General features: G+C 43.7%; 1 protein-coding gene across 2 annotated transcripts in view; it reads left to right on the plus strand.

Annotated features, from left to right (window-relative positions):
- RERG (RAS-like, estrogen-regulated, growth inhibitor) overlaps window positions 1,526–12,725 on the plus strand; it is a 125,789-nt gene continuing 114,589 nt past the window's right edge. Inside the window, exons 1-2 of one of the 2 annotated variants that reach the window (XM_018047546.1) lie at window positions 1,526–1,740; window positions 6,056–6,219. In XM_018047546.1, coding sequence (XP_017903035.1) covers window positions 6,159–6,219 — 61 coding nt within the window. In that variant the 5' untranslated portion in view covers window positions 1,526–1,740; window positions 6,056–6,158. 2 annotated transcript variants of the gene reach the window in all.

Consider the following 12,725-nt stretch of genomic DNA (forward strand, 5'->3'; position numbering starts at 1 on the left):
CACCCTGCTTATGTAACTTATATGCAGAGTACATCATGAGAAACGCTGGGCTGGAAGAAGCACAAACTGGAATCAAGATTGCCGAGAGAAATACCAATAACCTCAGATATGCAGATGACACCATCCTTATGGCAGAAAATGAAGAGGAACTAAAGAGCCTCTTGATGAAAGTGAAAGAGTAGAGTGAAAAAGTTGGCTTAAAATAGAGTGAAAAGTTTCTGAAAAGCTCAGCATTCAGAAAACTAAGATCTTGGCATCTGATCCCATCACTTCATGGGAAATAGATGGGGAAACAGTGGCTGATTTTGTTTTGGGGGGCTCCAAAATCACTGCAGATGGTGATAGCAACCATGAAATTAAAAGACGCTTACTCCTTGGAAGAAAAGTTATGACCAACCTAGACAGCACATTGAAAAGCAGAGACATTACTTTGCCAACAAACGTCCGTCTAATCAAGGCTATGATTTTTCCAGTAATCATGTATGGATGTGAGAGTTGGACTACAAAGAAAGCTGAGTGCTGAAGAATTGACGCTTTTGAACTATGGTGTTGGAGAAGACTCTCGAGAGTCCCTTGGACTGCAAGGAGATGCAACCAGTCCATCCTAAAGGAGATCAGTCCTGGGTGTTCATTGGAAGGACCGATGTTGAAGCTGAAACTCCAATACTTTGGCCACATGATGTGAAGAGCTGACTCATTTGAAAAGACCCTGATGCTGGGAAAGATAGAGGGCAGGAGGAGAAGGTGATGACAGAGGATGAGATGGTTGGATGGCGTCATAGACTCAATGGACATGAGTCTGGGTAAACTCCAGGAGGTGGTGATGGACAGGGAGGCCTGGCGCTGTGGTTCATGGGGTCGCAAAGAATTGGACACGATTGAGCGACTGAACTGAACTAATGTCTCTTCTAGCATCTCTGCTTCCAATCCGGCCCGAATTTCATTCCAACCGTTTACTAGCCTTGGGGACAAGTTTTGCGCTCAGTCTTGTCAGACTCTGCGACCCCATGGACTATAGCCCGCCAGGCTCCTCTGTCCATGGGATTTCCCAGGCAAGAATATTGGAGTGAGTTGCTATCTCCTTCTCCGAGGAATCTTCGCCACCCAGGGACCGACCCCGCGCCTCCTGCATTGCAGGCGGATTCTTTACCGCTGAGCCATCCGGGAAGCCCCAGGACAAGTTATTTATCCTCTGTTTTCTCTTGAGTCTCATGGGGATAATTAAACATGCCTCTAAAGGATGGTGTGAGGATGGTTTGAAGTAGGGAATAGAAAACATCGCGCAGTGATGCGTTCACACGCGAGGTTTTAACCAAGGGGTGAGGTCCCTCTGTGAGAACCCAGAGGCCGGGAACTGAGTAGGGCTGGGGTGCAGCGAAGGCGGGTATGTGGATGCTCGATGCTCGCACTCTGCAGCTGGAGGCAGCCTCGCGGGGGGAACCGGGGGCTGGCGCCGGTAGGGGGCGCCGGAGCGCCGCACTGCAGCATCCCGGCGGCCTCCCGGGCTGAGCTCGGTCCTGCCGCAGTCCCTCGGCCGCTAGTCGGAGCGAGCGGCAGCGAGGAGCCCCCGGCCGCTCCGCCAGCGCTTGCCGCCGCTCCCACCCACGATCTCAGCCCAGCGGCTGGGAAACGCCCCCCGCAGACTGCGCTGCGCAACGCGGGAGGGTTAGCGGTCCCGGGGAACAGCTTCCGAACTTGCCAGGGGACCACGGCTCTCCCGGGCCTGGAGAGTGTGAACAGGTGAGTGTAACGCACGTGCCCAGGTGGCCCTTTCGGGATGACTTCCTGCAGACCCTTCGGAGCCCCTGAACGCTCGGCCTCTGGGGCGGTCCTCTTGGTCCCTGGGTCCTCCCAGGCGGGGGTTGGGGTCTCCGAGAGGGTGATGTGAGAGCCAACGCCAGGGGCTTAACAGCGCCCTCCGTCCGGGGCTAAGATCAGAAATGTCCTTTTGACTCAGGTTCCATCCGCCGCCTAAATTGAGAGCAAGTGAGCTGCAGTCCACGATGGGCTTATCATTCCAGGATACCTGTTGCTTTCTGAGCAACGCTATAGCCAGGGGTCTCCTACCATCTTCCTCCTCCCTGTGCGTGCTGCGTTGTGATAAGATGAGGGACAATTCCTGGTAACGAGACTGGCAAAACTTGTTTTCAGAGCTAGAGAAGGAGTGGCCCAAAGAGAATCTCATCCCCACCGTCAGATTAGATTCTTTGTTTCCCTAAACACCTGCACTTTATTTTGATGAGACCATAAACACAGAAGTTGAAACAACTATTACCTTATAAAGATGCTTGTGTTCCCAACCTCCTCCCTTCCCCACAAGAAGACGTAGAAAGCAAGGAGTGTGGTGAGTATAATAGTTCAGGGATTTATTATGAATAAATTTTTTAAAAAATAAATAAGATCAGCTTTTAGTGAACTAAATGTCATAGGCCTACTGGATTGTAAGCTGTTTGAAGATGACCATTTGTGACTAGCAAGAATGTGGGATGACTGAATGTATGCGTTAACAGTAACAGGATTTGGAGTCTTCCTAAGCTTTCTTTTGGTACCTTTCTGTTTAGGAAAAAGATCAGTACACCTTTAATCTCTTAAATGAACCTCTTACCTGTGATTTTAGCTTTAGTAGTGATAGGAACTGAGAAAATTTTTTTGTCCTATTAAAACACTGTCCACCTAAAAACTGAATGGCAGCTTCGAGACCCAGGCAGAATACTTCTGCCCAACAACATGAAAACAGATGTTTTCTTCCATCCATGTTATGGAAGGTCCTGGATCATGAATTATTTTGAACATCAGAGACTTGGCAACAGGTCCCTAATTAATACAACTGACACATTTATCTTTGTTTCCTGTCTTTATCAAATGTAACTTTTTCACATATTCATGTGAGAAAATGTTCAAAGATGTATGTCAGTTTTGTGTCTCCCTTTAAGGATTTTTTCTTAACATAAAATTGACACTAACTAGCTGTATCTTTATTATATTACATATGAAACATTCAACCCACACAATTTCTCTTTCTAATGTGAAGTTCCTATGCCTCTGAGGCCATTTGGGAATTACTGAAAAACTTGACTTAACAAGTGTTTTGTTTTGTTTTTTCAAATCACATTTGATGGCTACTCTCTTGAAGCATAAATCAGATAGTAAATTATTTGGATTTTTATGGGCATGGGAATGAGCAGTCCTGCATGAGATAGCAAATTGTTGTTTATACAAGCTCCAGACACTTGCATGTTCTATGTTTCAAAGAAATGCTTGCCATTCTTATTTGGAATTCATTTAGTTAATATATCTCAATAGATTAGGCTTCTGTGATGCTTCTGTGATGAAGCATTGAACCTTAAACATAGAGGCCTTTTCTTTTTTTTTTTTTTTCTTAGTTAATGCACATAAAATGAAAACGAAATTCTTTTATCTTTAGCTGAAAGTGTGGGACTGGACAAATTACAGATGTTACAACTTCTGTGTTTTGTGCTACTAATGATCACTAAGGAGTTTTTTCATTATTTTGATGAAGTAAACAACAGCCAATGTTAATGTTGACCTTTCTGCCCTTCGGAGGAAGCTCTGACACTGTGGAAGTCAGCAAATACAGAATTTGTGAGGCAGAGGTCAATGGTTTAGATGCACAGGGAAGGAAACAATTACATGTTAATGTCTTTGTAGAAATACTTTTTCAGAAGAACTTTTCCTTTTTTTCTTTCTCTGGAAAAGCTCTTTTAGAAAATTTGTAAATGCCAAAACTCTGGCAGGAGTGGTTCATATGTTTAGATAACAGACTTGAAAGTGAAGTCTTGTATTTAAGATGAAAACATCGATTGCAGAAGTTCAGAATGGGGGAGCCTGCAGTTCATGTGAAAAATGTGAGCCTTAATATGAATATAACCACCATGCCTTGTTGAAGAAGAGGAAGAATCCCATGAAACTTGTGCTGGGTCATTTGTCAGGTCACATTTCAAGGGGCTGAATGCAGAGGATGCCGTGTTTTTAGAGTGATTAAAATGGCAAATGCCAGAGAAGGGAGCTGCATATGGTCAAGAGGGAAGGTGAGGGTCAAAAAGCATAAACAAGAACAGACGTCTCCGTGTAGAACCAAGGAAGAGGATTGGGTCTCACTTTCCTAGAAAGTAGATGTCTAGAATGAGACAAAGCCTCCTAGTAATTGCTAGGTACTTGAAGGGCTCCGAGTGAAAGAAAAGAAAAAGTTGATGTTATGCTGCTCCTCCCCCCACCTCTGAAAGTGGTAAATTTGACCCTGAGTGGTTATTAGATGGTTACCTGGTCATATGAAAGGGCTCCTGTGATGGCTGGAGGATGTTTTTTTAATTAACTCCAAGACTCTTTCCAATTTTACATTTCCATGGTACCAAGGACCTTGGTGTCATTCCTAAAGTACCCGTAATATAAAGTGGGCTTGCCTCCGTGCTAAGTTGCTTCAGTTGTGTCTGACTTTGTGTGACTCTATGGACTGTAGCCTGCCAGGCTCTTCTGTCCAGGATATTCTTCAGGCAAGAATACTGGAGGGGTTGCAGTGCTCTCCTCCAGGGGGTCTTCAGGGACTGAACTCACATCTCTTACATCTCCTGCATTGGTGGGCAGATTCTTTACCACTAGTGCCACCGGGGAAGCTTATGTTTACATAATGTCATCCTTGGAAGGAAAGTTAGGACCAACCTGGATAGCATATTCAAAAGCAGAGACATTACTTTGCCAACAAAGGTCCGTCTAGTCAAGGCTATGGTTTTTCCTGTGGTCATCTATGGATGTGAGAGTTGGACTGTGAAGAAAGCTGAGCACCGAAGAATTGATGCTTTTGAACTGTGGTGTTGGAGAAGACTCTTGAGAGTCCCCTGGACTGCAAGGAGATCCAACCAGTCCATTCTAAAAGAGATCAGCTCTGGGATTTCTTTGGAAGGAATGATGCTAAAGCTGAAACTCCAGTACTTTGGCCACCTCATGCAAACAGTTGACTCATTGGAAAAGACTCTGATGCTGGGAGGGATTGGGGGCAGGAGGAGAAGGGGACGACAGAGGATGAGATGGCTGGATGGCATCACCGACTTGATAGGCATGAGTTTGAGTGAACTCCGGGAGTTGATGATGGACATGGAGGCCTGGTGTGCTGCGATTCATGGGGTCGCAAAGAGTCGGACACGACTGAGCGACTGAACTGAACTGACCTGAACTGAACTAGTGGTGAAGAATCTGCCTGCCAGTGCAGGAGACATGCAGGAGAAGGGGTTTCTGATCTCTGGGTCGGGAAGGTCCCCTGGAAGAGAAAATGGCAACCAACCCCAGTAGTCTTGCCTGGAGAATCCCATGGACAGAGGAGCCTGGCGGGCTACAGTTCATGGGGTCACAAGGAGTCAGACATGACTGAACACCCAAGTATTAGGACAATGCCATAAACTAATGTACTTGAGGTTGTTCTAATAGCATTTATCTTTTGTGTTCCAGGGCATTGTGCCTAGGAAAATGTAAAAATATCTAGATGTTATATACCAGTTTTAGGAATGTGGGTATCTGTGACATGACTTGACCTTGTGACCTAGTGAATGGAGATAAAACTTATACCTTGAAAGGCAAATTCAATCATATTACAGTGGGGTTAGCTAGTAGGAATGTGTATTAGTCAGCCCAAAGGGAAATAGAATTCCAAATGTGACTGTTCCTATCGTGTGTGTTTGTATATTGGGTGTTTACAGGCGCATGATAAATACTTGTATTCACAGACAAGGATTTGTTATCAATTACTGACATAAAACATTCTTTGAGGAGTGCTTTCTAAAATGCTATCTTATGTAAAAAAAAAAATAATAAATAAAAAACAGGTATGTTTTAGAACCAGGCAGATTGAAGAGCAAGTCCTGGAACTATCATTTTTTAGTTGAATGGTTTACAGTAAATTGCTCAAGCCCTCTTGCAGGATTGTGGTGGTGATCAACAGGGAAGATACTGATCAAGTCAATGATTCTGGCACATAGAAGATGCTTAATAAATATGAAATTCTTTCTCCAGTCATTTGTGAATTCGCAAATCTCTTTTGTTTAAGGATTGCAGATTTACCATGATATGGTGAATCCCAGGGCTGGAACCAAAAAGATCTTCTCAGCTCTTTAGTTGGAACCACAGTGAATTGTCTACCACCACCCAGCATGGCTAAAAGTGCAGAGGTCAAACTGGCAATATTTGGGAGAGCAGGCGTGGGCAAGTCAGGTAAGGTGTTTGTGTGGTAGTAGTAGTGTGTGTGTGTCTTTGTGTGTCTTTTTTATTGTGCTTTGTTACTGACTGAGCGGAGGGGAGGGGGAGGGGGCGGTTGACGTATCTCCTGTTCTCCTGTGTGGCTCTATTAGATGAAGCGTCTTTCTCTTTAGCTCAGATTTTCATTTTGCATATCAGGTTTTATGTCCTCTTTTGCTTCTTTATGGTAAAGCAGCGCTATTGATAATACACAAGGCAATGGATACGTCAGAGGTCTTGATATTCCAAGGGAGGATATCTGACTTCCAGAGAAATAAGATTGGAGAAATTAAAAAATACATTTGCTCCTTTTCTTTTTTGTCTATATGAGATCCTGAGGGGCCAATGTAATATCTCATCAATCTCGATATGCTCAGCAACCGGCTCAATGTCAAGTATGTGTTGAGTGCTGAATAAATGCGTCTTTACAAGGAGAAGAATTCTATTATTGTTATCCAAAGCAGAGTTCGACTGCTTGCTGCTCAAAAGTCAATAAAGAGACCAGATTGGTCGAAAGGAAGGTTTGCTTTATTTTGGATTCTGGCAGCCAGTCAGGGAGAGAGGACATCTGTCTAAAGGCTGACTCCCCTGTACCCCAATCAGGGCACGTGAATTTTTAAAGACAGAGGGAGGGGGCTACATGCAGAAACCACACAGTCAGCTGTGACAGTCATCTTGAAATTGGTCATCAATGGTCTGACCAGCATCATCTTGATTGTTTTTGGTACAGTTAATTTTCAGTTCCCAGGTCAGTGTGTTTCCATGTCCTTGAGGCCAATTCTCGGACTTGTGGCAGCTTATGTCACAGCTACAGTCTGGCCATCCTGTAGTTAACTTCTCTACCTGGTAGGGCTTTCAGTATCTTTAAGACAGCTCACAGGATATGGCTCAGAATCTTATCTACAACCCTTGAGAAGGAACTAAGGGTCCTTGACTTTGCTTAATGACGACATTATTATTATTTGGTCTCCTTTGACTATTTTCCTTTGTTTCTTCATGTTCTCACTTCTCTGATTAAATGTATTCTTTGGCTAAGGTTTTTCCACAGACAAAAGGCAGGCAGAGGACGTGGGGGGAAGGGCCATAGGGTTCTGCTTCATTTCGTTGTCACTCAACACGTCTAAAATCAGGGAGGACTGTGAGGGCTGGGATGTGCCTGACCTCAAGTGAGACAGATATTGCCAGCACCTCCAGGGTGAATTTAAATGACTGGGTTGTGGTGCTCCTCAGTAATTGAGAACCTTTAGTGTTCCACACCTGAGGAAACGTTTGCAGACCTTTCAGGTGAAGGGCAAAATGGTGGAAGTGAAAAATGTATCTAGTCCAATTTGAAAAACAGATATCAGATTTTATAATTAAAGAGTACTAAGCAGGTGTTGCTAAAATGCCAGGGTAACGTGGCTTTTCAGAGAACGTTTCTTTGGTCTCTTACTAGAAGAATGACTCATAATTGACTTTGTCCATTGAGCTTTTGGTTCTCAAGAAAGGACTCTAACAGACATAGTGTGTGTGTGTTCATAGAGAGAAGCCTGTTCAGATCATCCGATACAACAGGTCATCCATATAATCTTAAACACTTACGTTGTTGTTGTTGTTCAGTCATTAAGTCATGTCTGACTTTTTGTGACACCATAGACTGTAGCCCACTAGGCATCCCTGTCCTCCACTATCTCTCAAAGTTTGCTCAAATTCATATCCCAAACACATATGAGCAGTCATTAATTCTGGGACCAACCTCTCTTTCCAAATTGGGTCTCTAGTTTAATTTCAGCAGTAAATACTGCCTACTATAAGTCTTTCTTTTTCTCTCTTAATTTTCTTGAGAGGGCTCTTCTCTGCCATCACCCTTTTTTCCCACTTGCTATTTGCTTTGGCCTTTGGCAGAAACCAGGTAAAGAAAGTAATAGACAATTGGCAAGGTTAAGAAACTGCCAGCTTTCACAAGCTCTAAAATTGTTAAACTCCTCCCTATTCATCTTAGTTCCCTGATGGCAAGCATGCATGCTTGCTTGCATGCGTGCTAAGTTGCCTCAGTCATGTCTGACTCTTTGTGACCCTATGGACTATAGCCTGCCAGGCTCCTCTGTCATTGAGATTCTCCAGGCAAGAATACTGGAGTGGGTTGCCATGCCCTCCTCCGTGGGATCTTCCTGATCCAGGGATCAAGCCTGTGTCTCTTATGCTGCCTGCATTATAGGGGTGTTCTTTACCTCTAGTGCCACCTGGGGAGCCTTCCTGATGGTGTGAGAACCTAACTTTTGTAGCTGGTGGAATGATCTGGAGAATGAGGAGACTGTTTCAGTGAGTGGAGGATGGGGGTGAGGCAGTGTGTGGGAAGATCTGTTCTGCCCACAAGAGCTGGCCTGAATTTTCACCAGTGAGGGATCAAGGCTTAGAGCTCACTGTTTAACATCCATTCATTCACAATGTAACACAGGCAATAAGGGAAGGGGAATTTTTAAAGCTTATGTCATCACCAAAAGAAAGTCTACATGCTTTGGAAAGTGAATCATGAAAATAAAAATACAGTTGAGAGAACCACTTACTTTCTGTACCGTATGCATGCTGCATGCTGAGTTGCTTGTCACCTGTCTGACTCTGTGCAATACTATGGACTGTGGCCCACCAGGCTCCTCTGTCCATGGAATTCTCCAGGTAAGGATACTAGAGTGACTTGCCATGCACTCCTCCAGGGGATCTTTCTGACCCAGGGATTGAACCTGCATCTCTGACGTCCACTGCATTGGCGGGCAGGTTCCTTACCACTAACATCACCTGGGAAGCCCAAGTACCCTATAACCACCCCCTTTTCATCTGTATTATCTCTGAACAAACTGGGTGTCTCCTTCTGTCAAGGCTGATCCGTCAGTCAGAGCATAGACCTCAGTTGGCTTTGTCTTCCCCAAAGTAGTTTCAATCCTTGTTTCAAGGATTCCTCTCACTCTCTACCGACCTTTTCCCCTGAGCATTTCTTTGTCCACCACTCCATCTTTTTCTTTTCTCCAAGGTTATTGAACATGGACTCTGGCCTCAGTGTCTTACCTTTTTTTTTGACTTCCTATTCATTGCTTAAACATCTTTCACTGTGATCACACTGCTGAAACTGATTTTACAAAGGTCAGGGCTTCCCAGGTGACCCAGTGGTGAAGAATCCACCTGCCAGTGCAGGAGATGAAAGAGATGAGGGTTTGATCCCTGGGTCGGGAAAATCCCCTGGAGGAGGAAGTAGCAATCCACTCCAGCATTCTTGCCTGAAAAATCCCGTGGACAGAGGAGCCTGTTGGCCTATAGTACATGGGGTTGCAAAGAGTTGGACATGACTGACCACACATACACCACTGATCAATAACCAACCAATCTAATGAATCTTTCCCAGTTCTTAAAACTCTTGTTACTGTTTAACACTACTGCTAACTCTTTCCTAAAACTCCTGCCTTCCCAGGCTCCCATTACATCACCCTGCATGGCTTTCCTGCCACTTCTCTGTTGACCCTAAGCAGCTGCTTCGGGGCTACTGTTTACTGGCCTACCTCTCAAAGATCGGGGCTTCCAGTTTCCACATACAATTCTCTTGTCTTCACGCTCCATACCCTCAGGGAATGAGCCCTCAGTGCCCAGAGCTTGAAGATAATACCTGCACAAGAAGTCCACATTCTGCTGACCTTGGTTTTAATTTATGGAAGTGCAGAAGTGGAACTTGTTTGTTAAGGTCCTTCCCAAGTCTTAAATCCTATGATTCTTGATTAATAACTCTTCTTTGGACTGATTTCTCATTCCACCTTATATACATTCTGCCATGGGCGTTTATTTTCGTTTAGGTGAAGATGACAGTGATAGACCACATGCCTTTAAACAATTGCCTTTTTGTCTGTCATCTATAAACAGGCAGTGTTTTCCTATTTCAACATGAGACTGTTTTCCCGAGACCTTGTAACCACTCCTCGCATTTAAAAAGAAGTGCTGGTTTAACTTATGTATGGGAGTCAGTTCTAAGACCTTTTCCCAGAGTTCAGTGAAAACAACCACAGAGGACTTGATAACCTATCAGCTTTGAAACCAGACTCTAGCCATGGTGAATTCATGTTTATTCTAGTTCTTTATTAGTATGGATAGCTCATCTCTGCCTTGACATTGTACTCTACCTTCATCTTCCTATTGTATAGATTGTATCTGTTTTGTAAGTAACTTGCTTTTTTAAGTCTGCAAGAAATACCTTCTGGAATGTATTCGGCTCCTCACTTACTCAAATGCCTCCCCAAATGACCATGATCTACCTGTGGGCTCAAACAACCCATTTCTCACCAAACACCCAGCAGGGGTATTCCTAGGATGGGCGGGGCAACAGGTGACCTTGGAGTGGTAGAAACTGAGTGTCTCTGCTTTGAACCTGGGTCTAAGTGTCAGACACGGCTCGGCAACTGAACAACTGTGTGAATTGCTTCAGAGGCTTCAAGTCTGACATGGCCTATCTGCTTTCCTCCATACTCAATACCAATTTGAAATTTAGCATGCTTAGTTACTCAGTCATGTCCAACTCTTTGAGACCCCTTGGACTGTAGCCCACCAGGCGCCTCTGTTCATGGGATTCTCCATGCAAGAATTCTGGAGTGGGTAGCCATTTCCTTCTCTAGGGGATCTTCCTGACCCAGGGATCAAACCCAAGTCTCCTGCATTGCAAGCGGATTCTGTATAGTCTGAATCTCCAGGGAAGCCTGGGCATTTAGGGTAAATAAGACCAATTGTCTATTTGCTATCAGTGGCTCAAGTACAAGAGCCCCTGGGGGTCAAGTACAAGAGCCCCTGAGTCTTACTGTTAGGTCTGACTCCCAGTTCTACACTTTATTAGCTGTGTGAACTTGACAACTTTGACACGGCACTTAAAATCTCAATTTCTGCAATTATACAAAGATTATAATAGGGCCTATCTCAAAGAGTTGTTGTTAGAACTGAGTGAAATATACACAAGTTTTATAGATCAGTATCCAGCACAGCGTAAGTGCTCAAGTATATTACAGTTTTCAAGGTGTACCCTTTAAGTTTGTTAGTTGTCTAGTGAGAACATACAAATATATATTTCTACTCAAGTGAGTATTTGGGTTTTCAGTGAAAGTCAGAAAACTTATAATAAAAAAATTCTGTATCACTGCTCAGCACACACACACACACACACACACACACACACACACACACACACACACTTTCTGTCTCTCTCTTCTTAAATCCACAGTCTGGTTTATGTCAATTATAGCTTGACCACTGATGATCATAACAATACTTCTCCTGGCTAATATCTTGGAAATCTTGGGGAAAAACAGCCAGAAATATTTTGGTGTCCTTAATAAATTAAACCTCTTAAATTTGAAAGCGCTTCTGGTATGTAGTTGATGGCTTCCTAAGCCCAGGTAACAGATAAGCCCTCCATGTTTAAAACAGACTTTAACGGTAACCAGAACTCTTCGGTTGACAGGTTGACATTAGACGCGTCAGCACGGGCAAAATTTAATAATGTGTTAATTATCAAACACATGGGGTATGTCTGTGTGTGTATGTGTATTGCAGTATTTACAGGGTCTTCTGGATCAGGAAGATTCCTCTTCCTTCTGTCTAGTTTTGGCAGTTCTTGCAGTTCTGTCTTCAAGTGATCTTTCTGGCTTAGCAAGCTCACTGGTTCAGCGTGGGGAGCACTGTGTGAATGCTTCAAAGTGTAGAGTCCAGGGAAGCCCCAAGTTTTCCCAACCCTTTCCTTTTTCTGTTGCCCCAGCAGAGCAAATGTTTTTCTTCTCTGGCTAAGGATAAGGCAGCCAGTAATAACATGGCATGTAGGACATAGATTTTCCTTACATGTTTGCATCAGCCTCTAATGTGACGAGTAATGAAAGCAAAAAGACCTGTTGTAAAACCTAGAATGCACACCGTATTTATTATGTAAATGCTTCCTGGATTCACAGTATTCAAATAGGTAGTATGTGTGGGAGGAGCCGGAACAGAAACAACTGAAATTTTCAATTCCATTTCACAGTTGACATTCTCATTTTAGGACTGAAATATTGTGTGCCTTAGCTAAATATATTTCTTGAAAGGGCTAGTCTCAAAGTTAATGGAGTAACGCTTGTTCTCTAATTCGAAGGCCAGTTGATTCACTCATCCATGAAGGCCTGAGTTCGTAGATTCAGATTGCTGGGCTGTAAACTGGGGTGCCAAACACAAGCAAGCATGTGATATTGCTTCCCTTGGCACAGAGAGATTTATTTTTTTCTTCCCTTCTCTTGCTCTTGTTTGATTTTCCCTCTCTCTCAATTATAAAAAGTTTTGAAAAGTTCTTTTCAGCTTCAAGTAGGATAGGCAAGGACAATGCTGATTTTAAATGTAACTCTTCCAATGAGCATCAGACACTGCTTTAATATGTATGTGTCCTTTATGGCTGAGTTATGTTTATGAGATCACATATAATTAATGTATTAAATTAAAACAATATCAGTGGT

Source organism: Capra hircus, chromosome 5 (assembly GCF_001704415.2).
Source record: "Capra hircus breed San Clemente chromosome 5, ASM170441v1, whole genome shotgun sequence".
Lineage (NCBI taxonomy): Eukaryota > Metazoa > Chordata > Mammalia > Artiodactyla > Bovidae > Capra > Capra hircus.